Source organism: Balearica regulorum, chromosome 5 (assembly GCF_011004875.1).
Source record: "Balearica regulorum gibbericeps isolate bBalReg1 chromosome 5, bBalReg1.pri, whole genome shotgun sequence".
Taxonomy (NCBI): domain Eukaryota; kingdom Metazoa; phylum Chordata; class Aves; order Gruiformes; family Gruidae; genus Balearica; species Balearica regulorum.
In genome coordinates, this window is record NC_046188.1 from 51,191,593 (window position 1) to 51,215,959 (window position 24,367).

A 24,367-nucleotide genomic window follows, 5' to 3' on the forward strand; every position below is an offset into this window, starting at 1 on the left:
ATCATTGTCATCATGGCACACATGGGAGCATTATACCAGGCTGTGCTTAGTTCCTCCTGCATGAATCTCAAAATCCTGTGCTGCTTTCAGCCTGGCTGCCAGAGAGGCTGTGGGCTAGTTTAGCCCTGCCAAGGACACGGGTCAAGTTCAGTCTGCTGGCAAAGAAAGAGGCTTTCACGAGGTCAGGTTTTTCAGCTTCCTTCCCCATTCACATTGCTTTCTGTTTTAATAAATCACGGAGTGCTGGTGAAATCCCCAAGCGCCTGACATGTGTGGGTATTAAACCAATGCTTTAAAAAGCCAAATTGGGCGAGTTTGGGCACTGCTCCCTTGGCCTGGTGGCCATCCTGGGTGTGATTATCAGAGTGCTGGTAGACAATTTAACTGATAAAGATTGAAGAGGCAGTAACGTATAATTAGCACCGGTCAACATCCTTTTCTGGAAAAATCAGTCTCAACCAAGCCTGATCTCATTCTCCATTGGGACCACAGGATGGATTGCCAAAATTAACAGCACAGAGGTGATAGGGGAGACATCCAGCATCTGACTGCTGAGAGGCCAGCCAAACGGTATGAATAAAATGAGCAGATTCACAGCTGGCCATTGGCTTGGATTCCAGGAGTCACCCAGAAACCACTGACCCAGCAGGTCTGGTTTCATTTTCTGTGCGGATACTTGACATTACAGAAGTGAGAGGGGATGTGGATGCAGGTGGAGGGTGAAGGGGGTGCGTGAAGGGGACAGGTGTACCCCAAGCCTGGCCTTGTTGTCCGCAAGAGCTCGAAAGGCTGCAAGACCACACAGATAAATCAGCACATATGGTCTGTCTGTCCCCTCCGGCCATCACTCCTCCCAAGGAGGTTGAAGACATCTTCTTAGTAGCTATTTGATTCAAATGCCTAATAAATAACAAAAGTCCCCGATGCTCAAGCCATGCAAGTGTTCCTCAATTTCCACCAGAAAACTCTCCAGCCACTTTTCTCCAGCAAAAGCAGGGAAATCAAGGCTCGGCAATGTTAGTCTCTGAAAAAAAACAAGCAAAAAGCTTTCAGGCTTCCATTATTGATCACCAAGAAGCCAAAAAGGCATAAAAGTAGAATTTTCTCCCCTTTGTAAGTGACTTTTAGAGCTGCAGGGTTGACCCTGGAGTGCTAATGGGTAATGTGTCATGAGCTGGCTTGCAAAATGGCCCAGCTCCTGCAACATGGCCCACAGGGCTGGCAACCTCCAGTGAGCATCAGCATCTCGCCATGCCTAGCACCCATGGGGCTCTGGCCTCAGGGCTGCTTGACACCCAGCAGCCCCTGTTCCTGTGCGCCTGTCCACAACATGTCCCAGAGCGGCAGCGCCCTGACTCTGGCAACTGATGAAGGCTCCCACACTCAGCACAGAGAGTGCAAGGGAAAGCAATCTCATGCTCTGCATGCTTATCTCCTGGATAAAACAGCAAGGCACTTCTGTTTATTGAGTGTCGATGAATGGAACTGTCTTGGCTCCAGATCCCACTCCCAGCACAGCTGCTGGCGGGGAGCTGCCTATTGCCACAGGAGCTTTTTTTGCCAGGGCTTACCCCCTCATCCCATGGAGAAATTGCCCCCCAGCGTCCCACCATCTGCATCTGCCCCTGTGCAGAGGTGGCATTGGATTTATGGGGCATTGCAGGATAAGGAGCATCACTCTCTTTCCCTTGGGTGTGCGGCCAAGCAATGCCAAAGGGTGCTGCTTGCTCCAGGATTTTATGGTGTTCCCAACTCTCCACAGCTCATTTGTTCATCTGCCCTTCCAGCACTGGCAAACAACTAAGGGAAATCTGTGGCTGCATTAACTCGCTTTGCTGTTTCTCAGGGGCAGAAAGTTGAGATGTCTCCATGCCACCAGACTGGAGGATAAAGTGGACATCAAGGACACTGCCATCCTGCCATGGGTGAAAACACAATGGCCTGGCCCACAAGGAGAGTCATGGCTTCCTGGGCTCACTGCTTCACCAGGAGCTGCCGCCAGCTCCTTCAGGGCTATGTTATTTTGGGACCCCAAAAAGCTGATGGATCCATTTGTGACTGCGTCTGCACTCCAGCCACCGTCAATGCACAGATTTTGTCACAAAATAGCCTGTTTAAGCAGCAGAATCTTCTTTTCCCTTCCTGGGCTGTGACCAAATCGTCTGTTGTAAGGGGGTTTTGAGAGGGAGCCACTATGTTTTCTTGCTCCTCCCAGTGCACCAGGATGAAAAACCTCACCAGGATTGTCACTCAGCCTGACGCTCCTGCAGTGCATGAAGGAGCCAGTAACCTTCAGTCTTCGGAGTGAGCAGCTACAACCATCGTCACAACCTGTGCTTGTTCTCACCTCTGGCCTTGGGGAGAAGCTAAGTGTCACAAGGATTTCCTTTTTCTTCAACCTGGAGGGAAGAAAACTGAAAACATTTGTCCCTAGCCATTGCTGCTTCGAGAGGGAGTGAAATCTGCCAAGGACGGGGCTGAAGAAGCAGCAAGGTAAAGATTCATACCTAAGCTCATGTCCTCCCCCAGCTATCTTGTTACCACCTCCCTTGGCCAGTTCTCCTGTCCTACTTCTCCCTGTAATCTAAAGCTTCTCTTCATCAGCCCAACAAAGCATAATTAGAAGCCTAACCACCCAGGTTCATCAGCCAAGTCCCTTCTTCACATGGTGGGGAGACATGGGTGTCTCCATAGAGGCTGCAGCCACCCCCTGCATGAGTCCACTCTTTCCTGGACATACAGATTTGCTGTTTCTAAACCTGGTGATGCTAAAAACCTCCAGAAGACCAGGTTTGGCCTGTGGCAGAGACCTAGCAGAGCCAGTATGACTGGGACACATCTCGGGTTACTCAGATCACTGTGTATTGCCACCTCCTGTTCATACCCCAAGCTTTGAGGTCTTGGTCCTGCCTTGGAGCTGTCCCACGGGTGGACCTGCAGCACCCTGGTACCCTTTTTTTATCAGGAAAAAAGTTTTTCTGCATTAGGAAGGAGGAAAACTCAAAAATTTCTCAAGCTATTTGTGTTTTAGTTAGAAATACCAAGGTTTACCCTTGCTGGTTCAAGCAGACAGCTGACAGGGCGGTGAAAGTCTGGAAAGTTATGGCAGCTTGAGCAATTAAAAGATGAGGAATATTAGCTTGCTGTTTTCCCAAGTCACTCACTAAACGTTTGCAGACAGCATCCCTCAAGCTCTCGTGTCCATTAGCTAAATCAGACCTGCCCAACTCTGTGGTGTGTGGGGCTGTCTGTACCCTCCATGGCCAACCTGTATTCCCTGGTGGCCTCCTGCAACCCAGCATCTGATGGCCACACAGGGCCTGCCCCAAGATGTGGCTCCATGTGGTGACCCAGCACATGGGAGCAGTGACCCAGTGCGTGAGACTTTGCGTGCCCAGGCAGGAGATGTCCGGAGACACCTCCAGCTGCAGCTCTCTGCTGAGACACAGTGAAAACAAGGCAGAGCGGATGTTTTCAAGCTTAACATGTCCAGGGTAGAAATCCTGTCTCTCCCTTTGGGCAGTGCTGCCTGGTTTGTTATGGGTCACCATTGAAATTCTCAATCCAGGAGCAAACCTCAGCCATATGGCTCTGAGAAGGGGTCCAGGCAACAGCCGTCTCTGACTTACTTATGCAAGCATGGTCTCCTCTTATCCACAGGGCAGCTTCAGCTTCAGCAGAAGCAAGACTTCAACCATCTTGTCTTTCTAGGAAAGCAAGTAGAAATGTCTGATCTGCCTCCTCTGCCTGCTTTGTTTCTCCACATACTCTGTTGCTGCTGTCTTATTCGCCTCCTGCCTGAGAGGCAGCCCCAATCTCTCACTCCTGTGTGGGAATGCATTCAGCTTTCTGTATTCATTTGCTTTTTAGAGGATCTTTTTCTCACCAATTTAACCAATTACTTTTCTGAACACCACATTTCTATTTTGGCCTCGGACATCTCACAACAATGAGTCAGTGTTAGAACTATGCACAGTGGGGAAAAAAGTACCTCCTTTTGCAGGTCATGTTGGATTATTTCGTTTGGTGCCACCTAGTTGAGAAACAGCGGGTGGCAACCATCTATTCACAGTCTTCATCCTTTCCCAGGAGATGTAATACTTTGCTGTAAAAAGAATTAAAAATACTCTGTAGTACTCATCTCTGAGTATCTTTCCTGTCCCTTGCACATTTTCCAGTTCTGCTGTCTCCTGTCTGGAAAACACAAGAACTGCACTGGTATTCAATGAGTAAACCAAGCAGAAGGATCTTAGTCCCAGCCTCCCAAAGCAACCTTCTGCCTGCGTTCAACCTACAGACCTGCTGCAAGGCAGGAAGGGTAGAGGCTAAATTTTCCCTCATCATGGTGCCTACCTGGTTTCTATTTTTCCCAGTCACCGAGTTCCTTCAAGGTAGCTGAGAACTGGAACAAGCATCAAACTCTCCCCATGAATTTTCAAGCCACACAGATTTACAGACAAATAATGCTTTAAGAACATACAGTTTATTTATACAGAGTTCAGGAAATGTACACGTGTTTAATTGTATCAAAGGCTTTTTTCTTCATTTTAACAACATACAACTGATAAGCATGGTGGGCTTACTTTGAGGCAGCCCTGGGCTAGGGCTCTGATGCACCAGTGTCTGAAAAACAGCCCCATGCCTTTCCCAGTGAAAACTACTCTTGGTTTAAAAGGCTGTAAACAAGCTGTGATCGTCCTTTGGGGGGAAAAACAGTGAATTTAAGGACCATCAGATTTCCTTTCCCTTTTAAAAGCAACAGCAGCATGATACTTGAGTATGGACACTGTAGGGTATCAAACAGCAGGATGTCTTAGCAGTTGGCAGGGTACCTTCTAATGCTCCCTCAGTTTTGTATCAAGCTCAGTAGGTTCATGGCTGAACCATCCAGTCCTCAACGCACCACAGATATCTCCTTTCCCTTAATAGAGGAATCCTATGGATGTGCTGAATTTTACAGTATTGTCTGGCCACAGTAAACAGACAAACTGTACACAGCCCCTGCATGGTCCTTCCCACCTTCATATTTCCTTCAGGTCTTTTAATGGGAATGATACAGCATTTTACTGCTGGGACCATGTAAACAGGATATAGTCAGGCTTTGCCTTGTGATTTTTATAGAATTAATAAACTAATTTGAGCTTTGCCTGGGCTTTCATTTCTCAGCAATTTCTTTTATCAATCTTTGCAGGGGCTGGAAGCGTCTTACCTGAATCCGTCTCCTGGCAGCTAGAGGACTGTCATGGTTAGCAGAACCTGGAAGTGGAGGGTAGTTTGTGGGAAACACACTGTTCACCTACCAGAGCCACTTGGTAATTCTGCTGAAGTTTATAAAGTAGAAAAGGGTTTAATTAGGAGAGTTAGAGAGGTAGAGATGTTACAGTCGAAAAAGGAGGAAAAAAAATGTTCCCACTTCCGAACAATTTCTCCCTTTATTTTTAAATTTTTTTGTAAGGTGGCTTTTCCTGGTTGAAATTTATTTGGGGGAATTTTGGATGCATCAAGATTGTGCACAGTAAAAACCACAAAATCTGCCAGATTATCAGTAGAACATTGTAAGGTGCCTAATAAGCACCAGGAAAAGCCAGATAGCTGGAAAGGGAACAAGACTACTCCAATATGTGATGAATTCATGAAAGAGGCCAGAAAGGAAAGCAATCTTTTGATTCAAAAGATAAATGCCACATTGGGGTTTTTTTACTGCTTCAAACGTCTACTGCAACTGTAATCAGCATTTCCTGGCCATAGCAACTACAGGCTTACAAAGGACTTACTGTGCCTGAAAGAGATTATCGATAAAGATAACACACTTGAAAATAACTTGCTTTCCGTGACTCTCATCCAGCTCAAATATTTGTTGCCAAGTCAGCTGAAGGAAAAAGCAGTCAGACAGTTGCTCTGATTTCCCAACAGCACCTCCCTGTCCTCAGCTGGGTGATTGCTTCTGTGTCACTGCAAGGAGAAAACCAGACGCCAGCGAAGTGGCCCAGCCCAGTGGCTGCCACTCAGCAGTGAAAGACTGGAGATAAGAATACTTGTCTGGGGTAGTTACTTAACTTTCCTTAAGTTATCAGCCCAAATCATGAAGAGCTGTTCTACTGATGATACTAGGGTTTTGTATCTCCTGTTGCCTGGCCTGGTTGTAGCCCATACCTAGAGTAACCTAAACACCTAGCACTAACCTCCCTCTCTCCCAGCCCGATCTGTTATCTGGAAGAGCTGTAGCTCTGCCGACGCCTGGATGACCCCTCCATAGAGTCCAGCCTACCCAACCCTTATTTCAGCTGTTGCCTGGCCATCACAAACAGAAGGAAAAGCTAAGTGCAGGCTAGCTTCATCCCATGGATCTACCTTATGCTACCTGTAGACTTCCTTAGCCTAGCTTTGCCTAGCCAAACGCCTCCCGCACCTTTGCCGGAGGCCAGGCCGAGCCTACGCACTGTCCCCTCTAGACTAGCCTTGTTAGTCCCTAGACCAGCTCCACCTGAGCACTAGTCATACGGTCAGCTAGCCAAACCCATGCCCCAAATGTTGTGTTTCCTGGCTTAGCCCTGCTGCAGCAAAGTCAGGCTACAGGGATACCATTAACTCAGCTGCAGTCTGTCCTGCACTTTGCAGCCAGCAGTACCCAAACAAGAGCTCTTCTCCCATTTCTGTGCAGCATGGCCAAGCTCACCTGTTTCTTTCTACCAGCAGGTTTAAAGGAATCTGACTCTGTCTAACAGCTTGAGGCATTTATGGATTAGCAGACCATGCTGTGAAACAGTTAAGTGCTTATTTTATTCTCAGTGAGAGCAATATGCCCAAATGCATCTCTCCAAAACTGGAGGAAAGAACAAATGCCTTGTTGGTATGCATCAAAATTACAGACAGAAACATATGACACAGACTACCAGAGAAAACACACATTCAGAAGAGAACTGCTGACTTGAACCCAACATGAGACTTGACAGGCAGCATGGCCTAAGAAATCAGATCTGAGGAAGTCCCTAGGCTCAAGGTGACAACTCAAGTCTGTGAGTCCTTGTCCAGTGCTCTGAACTGGATACTAATCACTCCGTGGCCTGGGATGTTAGAATGGCCTTAAAAATAAAAAAAATAAAAAAGCAGAATGATTTTATGCCTCTCTCTCAATAGTACTGATGGCAAGTCTGAAACACGGCATCAGGGAAACCACCAATGATTCTTCACAGGGGGGAAGAAAACACCACGATTTCTCAGACCTGCAACTGGAAGTTGACTTTGGGTGTTGCAACCTGGCATTTTTATACAGACTTTTGTTTTTCAGACTGAGAACAGCCCTATAAATATTGCTTAAAGAGTGTGATATGCTGAATCCAAACCTCTCTGAAAAAGTTGAATTTATGTAGATGACAGTAATCTTTCAAAAAGCTTGCATGAAATTTCCCATTGTCATTAGTTGAGGCCCATTCTGAGATGGGGAACAGGAAGAGAAGGGCACCTCAGTTGTCAATGACCAAGCAGTTAAAAAGCAATAAACACTTCCAGCCTTATACAAGATGTTCAGACTGCAAAACTGGGAGGTTAGCTCAGCATAGTTCATGCCAATCCCACAACAGTGTCTATTTCACAGCCGGTCAGACCAGGTTTTAAAATGCAAATTTAAGTCATACCTTTCACCAAAGTTCACAAGGGGTCACACCTTCACTACTACACAGGCATATTTCACTGGGAGGACGTGAGGAATATCCCTTTGAAACGGCAAAGGAAATTTTACTTTCACTTAAATTAGAGTCTCTCCCAGAAAAGCAGAGTTATGGATTTTTACTTATTTGTAAAATAAAACTGGAACTCTGTCAAAGACCAGCAGTGTGGAGGTCTCATCTAAAAAGCCTGGCAGGTGCAGCAGCCTAGGGCCAATGTGAAATTTTATTTGTTCCAAAATAGCTTTTGGAACAAAACCCAAAAAACGAGCAATTTTGCTAGAAATTAGTTTCTTCTCTTTTCCCCATGAATACTTAGGTTTCATTTTGGGCTTGAGGGAACTGGAAGAGATTTGGCAGAAAATAGAAAACATTTTCATGGGGAATACAGTTCACATTTTCATGTGAGCAAAACACATCATTAACAGAAACAGCTGAACAGTCCCTACGGCACCACAGGCCTTCCTAACACAACTGCACCTCCACTTTCCCATCAAGCATTGGAGCACACACAGATCCAAATGCCCACACCCAGTGTTTCCAGCAGAACACAGTTTCAGGAATAAATTATAAATAAATACAGGTAACATGAGTATTAATTCATTAAAGGCTACTTTAGCCGCTACTCAACTGACAGACACTTCAGCCTCTGAATTCGTCCATGTTTCTGAAATCGAAAGCTCAAAGTCAAGAAGTGGAAGTACAGAAAAGGCTCATAAATGCACTCTAACTGCCTGGGATTGGCAGAAATGGCATATGAGTATAGACCCAAGAGAGCTCAGCAGTCTGCTCAAAAGTAAATCAGCGTCCAGGTCTTCAGGAAGACACTGGCCCTTGAGGTGGGAGCAGCCCCAAGACATTGTCACTCTGGGTACACAGAGGGACCCCATACTAAATCCAGTTCTTTCTGCTAGGTGCTACATCATAGCTATTGCAGAGTCCTCAGTGCTGCTCTCCTGCTCCAAGCCCACCCGGCGGATGGACTCCCTGTATTTCTGCCGTCCCAGCTCAATGATGGTTTCGACCTCATCAGCAATGTCCTGGCGGCCACTCTCTTTCATGGCAGAAATCAACTTGCTCACACAGTCAGGGTCCTCCGAGTTTTGCTGAGCCCATGAGAAAAGCATGTCCAAGATCTGCTTATCAAGGTCCTCTCTGAAGAAAGGGGAAAGCACAGAAGTAACCAACACGCTCTCCTGACTGGCAACCCAAAGAGGCCTTACCTGAGTCCTAGCCTATGACTGGAGCCCAAAAGAAGCCATCCAGACACACAAAGCGCTCAGTGGACCTGCCTTTTCCCCACCCATCATACAGGAGTTGCAGTTCCTGCACTAAAATATCTCTAGAAATTTTTTGCCTAATTGAAATATCAAATTAAAACATTCTGCTTTTGAATGTAAATTCCCCACAGCAAGAGTAGTTTGGTCATAACAAGTCTCATTCTCTCCTACTGCTCTGACTTTTTGGTCAGACTGCATGTCCCATGACATACCATAAGCTCTTTTTGAATAAAGATGATATTCACAATTAATGCCATAGACCATTGCTCATTGTCAGAGATGGAGTCTGGCCAGGAATCCAGATCACAGAACAAAACAGGAATGCGACTCATCTGAACTACAAAGCTCATCAGGTTTGTTATTTCCCAATTTTGTTTTTCAAATATAAAGCTTTGTTTTATAACGACAAGAGAAAATAATCAGGTTTCCATAAAAAAGGTAATGTTTTGAGAAGAACCATTAGTCAACCCATCTTTTATCCAGTGAAACAATTCCAGTGGGAAAACTTTCAACCAGCCAAGCATTAATTTATACTATTACACAGATAGATAGACAGATAGATAGAAAGAAAGAAAGAATGCATCACTGTTGATCACTGTGTCCTATCTTACCTGTTATTGTATCCTATGCGCTCAATCTGCTGATAGGTCAAGCCCAGGTTCAGGCCGATGGTCTGCCAGTCAGCTCCCACACGCCTGGCAATGCTTAGCAGGTTTGCCTGTGTCAGGTAGCCAGTCTCGGCGTTGCCCAGGTTCAAGGGAGGAAAGGAGAAGCCATTCAGGGTACCGGGGTTCTCACCCCAGCGGGGTTTCAATCGCTGTGTCACAGAGAAGAGAGAGAGAGAATATGCTAAACAAATTGTTTTTGTAGAAGACAGTGTCTGGCCATTCAGTCTCCACACTGAAACTTCCTTCCTCCTACTGGAGAGGAAGGAAGATCTTGGTGCTGAAGAGTCAGGCTGTGAGAAGCAAGGAGCACTCACACTGGCAATGACGAGCAATGCTCACTGCCTCTGAAAAATATCAAATCATAGTGTTCACAGTCAGAGGTCACACTGGAAATTTCCTTTCTTGTCTTTACAGAGCATTTTTCAATGAACCATCTCCTCAAAGCATATTTGCCTCTGCCATAAGAGAGCACTTAGCCTAGATTTGTAATTGAGGTTGCATGTGTCAGAAAGGGATGTGAGGTCATGGCATATGATCTGAAGGGAAGCATTCAGTCTACAAAGGTATTTATTGTTTTAAGCTTCTCAAAAATCAATTAAATTCCACAAGCAAAAGCTGCATTTCTCACTGTAACATACAGCCCAGCCTTTAAAGGCCAGTGGCTCACACCATCAACGCCTGTATTCAAATCCAGCCTACCTACCTCATCTTAGACCCTTCTTTTTCCTGCTGCATGAGCTGTGGGACTAAGAAATTTATAAACAAAACAGACACTTCCCTTAATTACAGCGAGCTTCCTCCTGTTCTACATCCCTCATTCAAAGGACCCACCCCCTCTGACCACCCATCCAACAAGCCTGTGCTTGCTAGGCAAGATAAGCAGGAGAGATGGAGACCACTCCCAGCTATTCATGTTTCTCTTTCCAGAAGAGCTCATGAGGAGTGGGAAATCTCCACCATGATGTAGTTGGGCAGTCACTCATTGCACCCCTTCTCGTGGAGGAAGACAAAATTAGCTGAGCAGGAAGCCTGTGCTCTTACCCCATCTAGATTAATTTTTCTGTAGGAGACAAAACAACTCACAGGCAGTTTGATGGGCAGAGTAGCGAGCCAGAGGGAGTCTGGTCCTTTCCTCCTCCTGCTGGCATCTTCAGGGATACTCTCGGGAACTGCTCCTCGGTAGAAAGAGACCTTTGCAAACAGAAAGCATGTGGTGAGGCTCAGATTCAAGCACAGTGGCCAAGCCTGTTTGCACCATGTCTTTTCTGTATGGGAAAGAGTGAATTCAGCATTTCTCACCTATCCTCAGTCCATAAATATGGCCTCCCAATTAAGTGCAACTGGGAGGTGCTGCCATAAAGGCTGGACTCACTGCCAACACCCCAAAAGTTAATGGCAGAAATGTAAGTCAGAGAGCTAAGTGACGAGTGATCCTTCCAGACTGCTCTTCTTGTTTATTCAGGGTTTAGTCAGAAAAATGCAAAGCCAAGGGAAAGAGGGGAGGAAGAGAGCCATGCCTGGCACTCAGATATTATTATGAGGACCATTGTGAAAGCAATGACGATGATGAAGGAGGAAACAAAAAGTCAGTGTAGCTGCTTGCTCACCTGGCCTTTTACAGCTTGGCCTTTCCTGTCTACAGGGGAGGTCACATAGATTTCCTTCATGTTCTTCAAGTGGGAGTAAAAAATAAACGAGAGACGTCCATCCACACAGTCAGGGCGATCTGTGCAGAGAAGCAGCAAACACTCAACTTGTGCAGAAAAGTGTGCAGCTCTTCAAGTCCATCACCTACTACCAGCCTCCATGCTACTATCTATTCCTTCTACTCATGCCTGAAAGAATTGTAACCCCCTTTTCCTCACTGAGTGACATGTGAAAGCAGAAAACACCGGCTGTGGAGAAAGCAGGTCCTACGGGTGAAAAAGGAGAATTGCCACAAGGTGGAGATCAAGTTCAAGAATGGAAGGCAAGGTAGGACAAGACATTCAGATGGAGTCAAGTATATCCTTGGCACTTCCCTCTCATCCTTGGTCCATTCTACCCCTTGGAGGGTAGAATCAGCTGCAATAGCATCCTGTAATGCACAAAAATAGGTCACCTATCTCTTCACCATTTCTGCAGTGAGTGCAGAAATAGGAATAGAGCTAAAGGGAAAAAGATAATCAGGTACAGCATTCAGTAATTATCTAAAAATTAAATTAGAGTCCAGCCTAAATCAGGACAGAGAGACAGACTCTGGCCTCATGAACTCCACTGAAAGACCAGTGCACTTTATTATTCTTCATAGAGTTGCACTTAATTTACACCAATGAAACTGAGCTGAATGTTCAGGTTTTGCAGAAAATGCCTCAGTTTGCAGCTGTAACAAGTCCAGACACACTGGGGCATAAAACATCATCTTGAGTTTTGGTCCTGCTCCCTCCTTCCTTCTCTTCTAATGCCTCCATCAAGGGGAATTGTTTGCTCTGGATTATTTCAGAAATACCTTCTCCAAAAAAATATCTTTATATGTGTTCTTTCAGATATGGGCAATATTCATTAGATCACCATGGGCATTCCAGTGTGGTGTCTAAGATGCCAGAAAAAGGACATAGCTGGCTGCAGAAGCAAATCAGTCATAAAATAAACACATGTGGCTATTGCCCTCTGCAGGTTACGACAGCACGAGAGGAAATGAAAGCCTGCAAACAGCACTTTCATAGGGAAAGGTAGACACAAAAGTTGGGTGACCGGAGAATTGGACAAGTTCAATGACCATGGGCAGGCTGCTATGAGTAGTGGGAGAGCTGGAGACAGAGAGGAATGCCATAGAGGAGTACAGCCCCCAGCAGAAACATGTCTAGGGCTAGAGAAGCACAAGAGGTACGAGAAGAAGGGAGCCCAATACTACCATACCCATATCGATGCTGATGCCTCGCTCAAAAGCTGCAAAAAATTGCTCTCCCTCAAACATCTCCACCATGTCGGATGGCTCAGGTCCTCGATAGCGGTCCTGCAGCTTCTTCAGCACTGGGTCAACCTGACAAGTATGACAACACAGGATCCTGTGTTTGGTCTGAAGCACGTCCGTCCCTTGACCTGTGTCCCTATGCCCATGATGTTCCTCTCACTCACCTTCAACAGGGAAAGTCCATTTTACATGAAAAGGATGTAAACAAATGAACAAACACCCACCCCCTCCTATCCCAGGTACATTCACTACAGACAAGGAAGTGATGCTCTGAGTTTTGTGGTTTCCCTATTTCTCTTCTCAAATAAAAAGCAGAAAAGCCTATGTGGACTAACAAAGACAGGCCATCCCAAAGCTGCCATTAAAAAAGCATGTTCAGCAATGTCTCTACCTTTTTAACAGGCCAGTAACCTTCAAAGACAGGGAGGGATATACTTGCTACGTTATCCCCCTCACAGTATGCCATTAAAAGACATTTTCTCTGTAAAAAGACACATGCTACAATAGCACACAGCTGAGGACACTGGAAAGATCATTTTGGCTTTGCAGCCTGTGTTCACACTGTCAGATCTGGGGTCTCAGAGGCAGTGCAGGAGTCAGCCTAGAATCAAGGAGTCTATTCTTTTATTTGTAACAGCAAACCTTCCCTCTCACCCCATGACCATCCCTGGCAGGAATACAGATGCCCCTGAACCCCGATCTCACTGTGAGAGAAACAATCTTAGCCCAGAACTCAAGATATAAAGAATCCTTACAGGTAATTTCAATACAGCAGAACAAATAAACTAAAAAAGGAGCAACTACACCAGAGAATTATGCAGAGTTGGACATGCAGCCCAGGTCTGGAAGTCTGATAAAATAACCCTCACCTCACTGAACTGCCCTGTCTGTCAAGGTACACACTCTACAAACACAGATGCACACTTACTTTGCTAACATCTGAAGCAACACTGATACCCCTAGGGCAGAGGCAGCAGAAGAGGATGCGTGAGTGCTTCTCATCACCTTCCCATCTCCTTCCATACAAAGTCAGCCAGATTAGCTCAAACTAATAGTACAAACTAACCTGATGCTGCACTGAAGCAGATTAAGGAGGTCTCATATGTTCTGTTCTGCTGCTTGAATTGTAAACAGCAAGGAACATCAGGAAGAGTACCATTTCTAACCACTCCAGCTGAAACCAAAGCAGTGCTTCTGCCCACACTGCTAGCCCATGTCAGACAAATGACACGTTAACTTTAATATCTTTGACTGAAGTTTAAGCCAACATGTTTTGCCTCATTTTTGCTAGACGCTAACAGCACACAGACGGCCAGTTACTGTGGCTCAGCTGATTTAGCAGCCCAGTCCTCAAGGTTTGCGGGGGAGAAAATCACTGCATGGCATCCACCACTGCATAGAATGTTTTCCTTCTTCCCCTAGCTCCCAGTGAGCCAGTATCACACTAACAACACAGTGTGGTGACAGCATACCCCAGCCATGACCCCGGGGCAGTGAACAGGACCATTTGGTGCACTGCTGCCCTTACATCCTACAAAGGGAGGCCCAGGAAGCTCAGGAGCAAGGCAATGCAACCCAGATCAGACCTTGTTCTTGGGGACACACTGTAGCAGGACTTGCTCGGGGTCCTTCCTCCTCTGTAGAGCAATGAAGTTCACCTGGTACATACGCAGCCGCTCATAGACTTTCTTGGCAATGCCTCCAATGTAGGTCTTAGTGGTGTACCACAGCCAGTACCTGGTAGAGAAGGAATTAAGAAAAAAGAGGGGTCCTGCCCAGGAAGAGAAGCCAGTCTTACATCCACAAGACTGTAAAAAATGATGGGTAGAGACAAAGTGCTAAGCTGGGCCTGACTTGCAAAGGAAAAAGGGAACAGGCATGACCTCTGGTCAGAGTGTGGGAAAAGCAAAGCAGAGGAACATACCATCTTTTTCTCGGGACTAATCCTGCACTTACCAGGAGAAGTGTGTGACTTCAAACACTGCATAAAGATGGGTGAATTCCAGCACCACCTGACTGGTAATGTCATCCCAGGTTTGACCCTCCAGGTCGCCATGGAGAAGATGCAGCCTTGACCGATCCAAATTTATCCCTAAAGACAACAATGATCAAGAGATGCTATATGCAGCAGAAGCCTTTATTCATGGCTTTACAAACCCAGTCACAGCTTTGGGTGATTCATTTTTCAAAAGTGCCAAATTAAGGCTCATGGCCTTCTCTTCAGCATCCAGGACTGAACTTCGGTCAAAGAAGAGCAGCAATAAAATCATGAGGCTACCCCAATGCTTCCAGGATATTCTGGCAGAATATGCAGACTTAAACTGATAGTGTGCTGATTTCCACCAACAGATTCATTAGACAATTCCCATCACCAATATCTAGGGTTATTAAGTTCTATCTCTTTCTAAACATATATCCCACAGACTTTTCAATCCTGATGCACTTCAGACATACAAATACCAGGTAGTGTTACAATGAAGGCCAAGCTGCACCCAAAAAGATTTTACTTCTTCACAAGAAAGCCAGGAAAGGACAAAGAAAATAGGAATTAGGAGACACAGGGTACTCAGCATGCAAACAAAGGAATCCCTGGCAAGGCTGAGGCTGCTGATAGCAATATTCAGAGTGGAAAATGGCTTATGATCGTACACTTTTAACTGCGGTGGCTAAGCACCTGATTCATGAGTAAAGAAGTAAGAGAGAAAGCAGACCTCTGGAGGCAGCATCTTCATTACCAGCGTCAAGCTAATCCCAATCATGAATCAAGGCCCTTTTACAAAGCATCTCCTCAGTTGGCGGGAGTGCCTCGCCAACCCGTTATACCAAACCCAGCAGTCTAAATACACACGCAGTTCAGCAGAGAAATCCATTTGCCAAGACCATTCTTCTAGCTTGTGCTGCTGGTCTGTGAAGCCCAGTGCTGGCCTGCTGGACCTGAACTATCTTCAGCTCCCCCCACCCTGCACCACCACTCACTCAGCAGACACACCTTGCTGTTCCTGCAGGAAAAGCAGCAAGCTTTATTATTAACAGGAGAGGCAAACAAAATTCCCAGCTTGTCATTCATGGTTTTCCACATACGACGTTTGTCTTTGCCAGTTTTGGGAATAAACTGACCTGTGACCCCAGGCGGGAGGGGCAGCTGAATTCTCACTGGCCTGAGAAAATCCACCAGGGAGTCCTGGGAGAGGCAGAGTAGGGGACTGGCTCTGCATGCTGCATCAGCTGTGATTTCTTCTATCTCTTCTGCAGAGACCGGCAGCACCTGGATGTGGAAGAAGCACGGTGAGTGGAGCAGTCAGGCATCCAAATTCCCGCATTGCCAGCCAGTTCCCCCAGCACCCAGCAGGCAAATGCTGCTCTTGACTCAGGGGCTGGTGAGAAACAGAAGGACAGTGAACTTTGGCTGAAGTCTGCTCTGATACTGGTGTCAACCTGGTAAGCTGGGACAGACCAAAGTATTACAATAGCATTTAGCACTATCTAGCAACTCTGCAGAACAATTAGGAATTTAGAACTAGATTCGCGTAAATAATCCCCCCGACTCTCACTCATTGAGCTGTTCTGCCAAGCTCAGTATGTTTTGTATGGGAATAAGAGGCAAAATTTCCTTGTATTCCCTTCACAGCAGCTACCTGCTGATCTGCCAGAGGGAGCGCTGGCAGAGCTGCAAGGAGATCCCTTTCCCACACAGGGCAGCTTGGACCAGAGCCCATTTTGCAGGCAGGGAAGCTAAGACAGAAGGTGATCTGAGGATGGGCCAGCCCATGAGGCATCCATGTCAGACACAATTACCCTACGGCAGACATCTCACCTTTGGCTCCCCCTACTTGGCATGGGACAACAGCTGCACTAGGGCTTACCAAAGCTTGGTTTTTTAAAGCTTTCATACCTGCAGCTTGACATTGCGAGTCTCTTCAGTGACTCCAGGAGGAAAGGTCACTTTGATGTTTGGATCCACACTGGAAAAGAGCAATGTCCCCTCTGTTGGCACTTTGCATTCATTTTGCACAAGTCGAGACACAACGAGGAACCAAGAGAAATGAAGGACACGACAGTGAGCCATGTGCTTCTGTAACAGAAGACAGGGAGGAACAGAACACATATAGGCATATCACATAATACAATAAAGGCAGGGAAATAAGTGCCAGTAACAGCCGAGCAGATGAAAGCAGTAGAACAGGGATGAAGCATGGCAGACTGCAACTCATCACCTTCAGGAGACATACCTCCATGAGAGAGGAAACCTGGAGGTGAAATCCCCTACATTTTATAGTAGCTGGTCAAAACACAGCTCATGAGATGTTTCAAATGGGCTCACTCTTGGCTGGACAAAACCGAAGAAGGGAACAGGAACAATGTGTATCACTTGTCATTCCAATCTGCTTACCTTTGATTTTCTCTTCTGCTCCACTCTTGTTCTCAGATCACTCCAGCTCTGCCCACTGAAGGTCCGAACTACCACCTCACGCTGGTGAAGGGTTTGAGGAGAGGCATATGGCATCCAGATTTGCACCTCCTGGCAAAAATGCATTCCCGTGAGACACCAATAGGAAGGATAAAACCAAGTCTAGCTCTGCTCTGTGCTTCCTGTGCAGACAAGAAGGGAGAAGGCTAAGCATGGCCTGTATGCCGGGAGTGGAGGAGGAGATAGGAACCTGCTCTGTCCTGCAGCCTCCAGGGAGGTGACAGGAGACGCCAGGCCCACTATGAAGTGTGACAGCAGGAAAAGTTCAGCAGCTTGTAGGCAGAAAGGGCAAACTCACTTTTGCAGTGAGTTGCTGTCAGCCATGAAAAGACTGGTGGTCTAAGTACTCACCAGCTTGAATGAACACCACACAATCAGACTTTCAGGGAAGTATGCGAATTATTCTCCTTGCAGGCTAAGGCCAAATGCTGGAACAGCACTTATCCTTTGGCACAGGAGGAGGGTTGTGAGTGAGGCAGGTTATAGCTCAGCTCAAGCAGCAGTGGGGAAGGCAAAGGAGCCAGACTAGCACAGTGCCAGAGCAGCTGGCTGTGTCCTTTCTGAGTCTTTGCAGCAGGGCTTCTTTGGAAGGCAGTCCTGCAGCTACTTAAAAGCAGCAGTGATGGGGGTAGCTGTCTCAAAGTCTAAAAAGACTCTCTCAGAAGATGCTGCTGAGCTACTGCAGAGGCAGATTGATCAGGAGGTGGCCTGGGTGTGTCCTCACCTGCTGGAATTTGACCCCGTGAGGCTGCAGCTCCAGGACTCTACTTAGCAGGACATCATGATGTCTCAGCTTTACCCACTGAGGGTCCGGTGCGAGGGTTCGGAAGTAGATCCGCAGAGGGTCAGAGGCAGCCCCCGGTGGAAAGTAGAAATGGATGCCACAGGCCAAGACCACTTTGCAGCCTTCAGAGGTGACAGTAAAGCTTCCAGAAGAAATGCATGAATGTGTGACACCATGCACTGACTTCAGCCCTCCAAAAATCAACAAAAGAATCTCCCACCTTGTGTTTGACTGGCCTACTGAGGCCATAAGCTCCTATACACGTGTGCAATACCCACCAAGCACCAATCTTGTCTGGGACCTTGTTACACCACTGTAATATAACTTCTTAATAACAGAGGCTTACCTGTCCTCTGCTGATGCAAGGAAGAGTCTTTGTAGCCCTCCAGCATTGGATTCATCTGCATCAATAAGAAGGTTAGGGGAGGAGGAAGAGACAGAGGTTACTTAAATCAGGGTAGACAAGGCTGAACTTGCATTTCAGTTTTGGCTTAATCCTAACCTGACAGAAGTCACTAATGGAACCCTGCTCACACTGCAGCGAGTTTCAGATCAAGCAGCAGCTGGAGGGGAAGAGGCCTAGGGGCCCCAAGATGCACTGGAAATGCTGACTGTCCCCCAGGAGAACTCAGAAGCAGGGGGAATTAGAAAATACTTGGATCTACCACCTCTGCAGCTCTCAGGGCCATGTTTAGTTGCCTGGGGCCACCCCTGGGCATCAGTGTTTGCTCTTGTGAACATTAGCACCGTTGGGAAACCCTGCTCAGATTCCTGCTCATTCACCACCCTCACGTTGGACAAAAAGCAGGAGGTAAATGCACAGCAGAATGACCTCTTATTGCTCTCTGTGCTTCTAGCATGACCCACCACAGCCATAGGGCCATGCAGCAAGTCCAAGAACTGGTGCTCACCTCTGCTCAAAAAGGCTGGATGCCTTTAGGAGCCTCTCCTGATCCATTTCCTGTGAATCCCATTTTCACTTCCACTGTAAAACCTTTCCTAGCAAGCCCAATTCCAGAGACCACGGAGCCCTTCAGATTGGGATTGGGCTTGTAAAAATAGAAGTTGTAATGCCTGTATCCTTACAACCTAGTAATTATTCCAGAGAAATAAGCACTGATCTGATTCCCCCCCGCTTGTCTTCTCTAATCCAAGCCATCCACACCATGCTGGGCTGAGTGAGGGAGCAGCTGGGCAGAACCCTCAGCAGCAAAAGCCTTGCAATTACCAGCCCGCAGGGATGGCTCAGTTTCTCCTAAGGGATTGCCTCGGAGATGCACAAATGGCGAAGTCTGGATCTCAGGGGGCACAGCACGGAGGCAATTGTTCCGCAGATCAAGTCTGGACAAGTTGGGCAGGCTGGCAAGCGAGGCAGGGACCGTCACCAGGAGATTGCTGTGGAGGTGGAGCCGCCGCAGAGACTTCATATTGGCTGCAGGTTAGAACAAGAAGTGACCCCCCCCATCCATGCTGTTAATTGCATCGCACATCAGTGCTACCCCCCACCCCCCCTGCCGCTCTCCTCATCACATGTACACACACACACACACAAAATAAGGGAAAAGCACAAGAGCCCAACATCTCTTTAGCTCACAAAATAAAGGGGTCCAGGGAATTAGCTGAGATGCAACACAGCCTCCTCCATCCTCTGTTTCTCGGCACCCAGCTATGAGTATGGATGTAGGATGCTTCTGTAACAGCATCAATGACAACCCCGGGCACAAAGTATTACAGGACCTGAGAGCCAGGAAGCTGGGCAGCAGAAGTCAGAGCCTGGTTCTGTGGACTGGTCTACACCAGAGAGCATGATTTCAAGCCCAGATTTGCATGCCATTAAACCCCAGCTCTTCTGTTTCCAGTCCTGGCTGCTACCCAAAACCAGCCAGGCCAGATCCTCGGCTATTGTAAATTGTATTGAAATGTTAGCAGAAATCCACAGGAGCAGAAAGTGTGGTCCAGAGAGTTGTGAATGCTCAAAGGGACTGACCGAACGAAGCATGTTTCTTCTGGATATCTGTTCCATTTGGCTCTAATGTAACAGATGGTTTGTGCTAACAGCTCTGGGGACAGAGACGAAGGGCCTCAGAGGTCCTAGACTATACCAAAAAGCTCTGCAAGCCCATGTCCTTCTTTTCCCCTAGAAAATACTTACCTAAGGAGTCTGGGATGCTCAATAAGCAATTCCCAGAGAGATCCAGTTCTGTGCAGTTGTGCAGATTCCCAACTTCTTCAGGGAGGAATTCCAAAGCATTTTCCGAGAGATCTAGGTCCTGCAGCTCTGCCAGCTCTCCAATGCTCCGAGGTAAGTCCTTCAGCTGATTTTTCATAGCAGAGAAGAAAGTCAGCTTGCTCAGACAGCCAAAGTCCTCAGGGAGTGCCACCAGGCTGTTGTGGCTCACCAGGAGCACCCGGAGGCTGGGGAGGTGGAGGATGCAGGTGGGCAAGGTAGAGAGGCTGTTGAAGCTGAGATCCAGGTGGGTGAGACACCTCAAGTTCCCAACGTCTGGTGGCAAGCTTGTCAGGGAGCCATGCTGACATGAACCAAACTCATCCCTGGCATGGCCACCTGGGTGTGAAGTGGAGGAAGAGGTCAATATTCTACAGGGATACCTCACCGGCCTCATATGAGACTCCTTAGCACAGAGACCCAGAAGATGGGGAGTTACTGATCACAATGAGCAGCACTGATTACAAAGTACTCATGGAGAAGTGGGTTCTCTGCTCCTTGCCTCAGTTTTCTGATCAGTGAAAGGGGTATAATGGTGAACCTGTTATGAAATCAAGAGATGCCACAGTCAACCAGTACAGTTCTGCTAAACACATCTGGAGTTGAAGCTCAGGCCACCCCACACATCCACCACCCTTCAGTATGGTGGCCCATACCCCCGCAAGCCTCCCACACTCCTTCCCCACCACCTCCCCACCAGTACCAGTGGCCACACGCAACACTTTGTGGACTTAAGGAGACATCCCTCACTCTCCAGGCTTCACCCATGCTGTTGAGGGACAAACAGCCCTGAGGGCTGAGATCTGCCCTTGCAAGACTGGAGAGCAGACGTGAGGAAAGCAGTGAAAATGTGGAAAAAAGCAGGTAATTCAGTATTGTGTAGGCCAGGCAGTGCAGGGAGGGAAGGATATAAGTCCCTCACCCCAGCTTGTGACACTGAATCTGGAGAAGGGCTGCACCCACGGAAAATAAGTCAACCAAACAAAAGGAAACTTCCCAAACTCTCCATTTCTTCATTTCCTACTCTCCCTCCACTTTGCTGATTGTACACACGTACAGCAGAGGGCACCAAACAGTTTTTATGCAGCATAGTGGTAAAAAATGAGAACAATCAAACTAACAGACACATTGCACTTTGTACACATGAAAATCTTAGTGAACTATTTTATTGCACTTCAGGATGATCAGGGTGTGTTTACATCTCACAAAACAAGCTGATAAAAGGTATTGCCATTATCCCCACCTTACTAAAGGGGGAAAAGAAAAATTAAATTATTCACATGAGAAATCTGTGGCAGATATAGAAACAAAACACAATCTTTTTCCGTTTTCAGCTAGAACCCTGAATTCTGGCTACAAACTCCCCCTTTTTTCTCTCATTTCTTTTTAAAATCCCACCTCCCAAAGAGCAAATGATTCAGTCTGATACAGAAATTATACCATTTGTGTTGAAATCCTCCTACAATAAAGATATGAAAATCAAAGAATGATCTAATATTTATAGGTCTGTTATTACAGCTTGCCAAACTACGTGCACGTCCTGAGTCATACTTTTGATAAAATGTTGAGCAGCCTCTTCTCATCTGTCTTGAACTCTGCTAAACCTATGCTCACTGACACGAAGCAAGGATTAAGCTAGGATTGATTCAGATGGACACGCAGCAAAGACAGTTCATTACATTTCCAAAAATGAAAGAGGGGCTGAACATTTACAAAAAAATCCAACACATTTCAATCCCCCTCTCCTGGCATAACTGTGCAAAAAATGCTGCTCTTCTAGAGAATGGCTAAAGAAAATATTGCTGCATCAACACAATCAGACTCCAAAAACCGGTCCCCAGGCAACTGTAGAAACAAAGGAAAGAAATAGAGTCTAGAAGCTGTATCTTGTTGAAATCTGCATGCAGCTCTGAGGAAGGCTAAGAGCCAAAGCTGTAGTAAGGGGCACTAGAACAAAACAATTCTAAGGGCAGTTTGTCCTGCAGATGTGGAGAGAAGGATGAAAAAAAAGCTGAACCTAGAAAAGCTGGATGGTGTCGGGCCCAGGAATTTACCTTTGAGCACCAGGGATTTCAGGTGCTTCAGATGAGGAAGGATGCCCAGTGTGGTGCCAAGGAGGTGATCGTTGCTGCTGAGCCGGAGGAACTCCACCTGGACCACCTCTCTCTGTCGCCCCTGGAACAGCTGGAGGAACCGGCAGCAGCCGTCAGGATAAACATCCAGGTTCAGCCTGTTGTCTGCAAGGCAGGAGCCAGCAAGCACAGGAGCCCCCGAAGTCCCCTCCCCGCACTCGTCCCTGAGCCCCAGCAGCTCTGCCATCTTCTGCATCTCGTCCACGGGGTCTGGACATGCTCTGACTTGCCAGGCAGGCCGGCACCACAAGGCAACCAGGACAAGGAGGAGGATGGCTCTGAAAGAGAACACCAAGTGCATCATGAAGGCCACCTGCCTCAGCCCAGAGTGGCTGGAAACAGTTTATAATCACAGCAAGAGGGCAGGAGGGTTTACACGTGTGTTACTGAAAGCTTTGTGGGCAGAGAGCACAGAAATGCAGGGGGATGGATGCCATGGAGGCTTCTCCTCCTAGGGAAAACCTCTGAGTTTTCCCAGCCGACATCTCGGCAGGGAATGGAGCAATCACCCACCATCAGAATAAATAGCAATATTAACTCTAAAAGATATAAATGTAAAGGCCAATGCCTTATGCAGGTTTCAAAGTGCCTTAGCGGGAAGCTTTACAAGTGGAGGGGGAAACCGGGGCAGGGAGGGCCAAGCCAGGAGCAGAGCCCAGAGCCTGCTCACAGGCTGTGACAGGTCCTCATCAAACCTGGTTGTGAACCCAGGTGCCAACAGGATAAAAGTGACTGTAGATGAAAACGGGCAAAGGGCAGCACAGCAAATGTGTCAGGGCCAGGGAGGGGCTTAGAAAAGGCATATCCACAGCACAGGAGCTTTGGACTGCGCAGTGGGGCTGGGGCTCTTGCAGGTTTGCCTCCGCAGGGACACTCTAATGCAGCAAACCAGACATGAAGCCATGGCTGGCTAGTTAGCAGCTAGCCCTTGTTTCTCCCCTCACAGCACCCTCCACGCTAAAGAGAAAGGGGAAAAGAAGATATCACATAGTGCATGCTAAGAAGGATTTAAACCTAAAGGAGCAGAGATATGAAATTTGAACAAATTAATTATTCCTCTGCCACCTTAGTGTGAAAAAGCCTTCATCCACCTGGAACTTACAAAATTAGCCACTATCATCATAGCACACTGGTAGTGTAAAGATGAGCAGAGGCACTATGATTGTTTTTATATCAGTAGTCACATACTTCCAAGTCCCCAGTATCCTGGTCTTTTCACTTCCTTTATCTTTTGCAACTCCTCCTGAGCTTGGCAATTAAACTAGCTTATGGTGTGAATATCAGGAGTTCTTTTTAAACCCTGCCATGGATCCAATAGGCAAACAGAAGTTTCTTTTGAGTGATGCAGAACTACAAAAAACTTGTAACAGCTTTAACATCCAAGGCCAGCAGAAGCAAGCCAATGCCCCGCAACACCCTGAGGAGCAGCACTTTTTACTGTTAACCTGGGGGACATGGCAGTACTGATGTTCCCGACACAGTCTGGGGGGAGGCCTCACACCTGGCTCCCTGAAAGAGCAGAAACCTTACAGACACATAAGGAGAGGAAGAACAGGTAAATGGAAACTACTGCTTTAGTAAAAAGATATGTATTTCTTACAAAAAGGCTGTACACAACGCATACACAGCTCTCTTACAGATATGCATAAGCAAAAAGACCATCTGCTACAGCTTTGTAAAGCTATTGATGGTGAAGGAACTGGAGGGCAGCTCTGAATTGGCCAGGCTGGAAGAGGCTTGGAGACCACAAATGCAGCCTCAGGCGTGCGTACAGGACACAGGCAGGCACCCTTGTGCACGTGCACACACACACACGCACACACTCGCCCCGGGCTGTCCTCACTGCCCTGCCGACAGCTCCGGCAGCCCCAGGCCCCCCTCACCCCGCATGGCCCCTGAGCCGAGGCCGCACACCCAGGCCCCCCCACCCCCGGCAGGACCTGCAGCCGAGCAGCCAGACCACACGTACTGTGCCCCGCTGAGCACGGCCACGCTTGTCTCACCCCCTCCGCACCCGGTCCCTGGCACACAAAACCCAGGTCACGAAAGCCCGGCCGCGCTCGGCTCAGCCCGGCACGGCCCGGCTCCTGCACTTCCTGCAAAGTTTGCAGGCGAGCTGCGCTGCCGGGGCGGGACGAGCCGGGGGAGGTGCCAGATGCAGCGGGACGAGGGGCAGGCAGCTCTGGGGAAC

At 47.4% G+C, this 24,367-nt stretch overlaps 1 protein-coding gene across 4 annotated transcripts; it reads right to left on the reverse strand.

Annotated features, from left to right (window-relative positions):
* Nucleotides 1-6,758: 6,758 nt before the first annotated feature.
* On the reverse strand, nt 6,759-24,257 carry PIDD1 (p53-induced death domain protein 1). Of its 4 annotated transcripts, none has more exons than XM_075754853.1 (16): nt 24,140-24,257; nt 22,099-22,454; nt 19,970-20,383; nt 19,046-19,249; nt 18,164-18,218; nt 17,758-17,959; nt 16,956-17,084; nt 16,458-16,637; nt 15,683-15,830; nt 14,522-14,657; nt 14,152-14,302; nt 12,511-12,634; nt 11,220-11,338; nt 10,696-10,803; nt 9,556-9,761; nt 6,759-8,819 (listed from the first exon to the last, which is right to left on the reverse strand). In XM_075754853.1, the coding sequence occupies exons 2-16, from the start codon at nt 22,370-22,372 to the stop codon at nt 8,582-8,584; spliced, it is 2,688 nt and encodes an 895-aa protein (XP_075610968.1). In that variant the 5' UTR covers nt 22,373-22,454; nt 24,140-24,257; the 3' UTR covers nt 6,759-8,581. The 4 variants fall into 4 exon arrangements, 3 of the variants coding, with proteins under 3 accessions (XP_075610968.1, XP_075610967.1, XP_010301185.2); XM_075754852.1 differs by having other exon boundaries at nt 24,117-24,257; XM_010302883.2 differs by lacking the exon at nt 24,140-24,257 and having other exon boundaries at nt 22,099-24,008.
* Between the last annotated feature and the right edge of the window lie 110 nt (nt 24,258-24,367).

Excerpts from the sequence above, each read along its gene's own strand:
- PIDD1 (XM_010302883.2), bottom strand. The coding sequence starts at position 22,480 with ATGATGCACTTGGTGTTCTCTTTCAGAGCCATCCTCCTCCTTGTCCTG. Across the intron at positions 17,960-18,163 it reads CTTGCATCAGCAGAGGACAG|CTTTACTGTCACCTCTGAAG; the intron begins GTAAGCCTCTGT and ends TTCTTCTGGAAG. Across the intron at positions 16,638-16,955 it reads AGCAGAAGAGAAAATCAAAG|AAGCACATGGCTCACTGTCG; the intron begins GTAAGCAGATTG and ends CTTCTGTTACAG.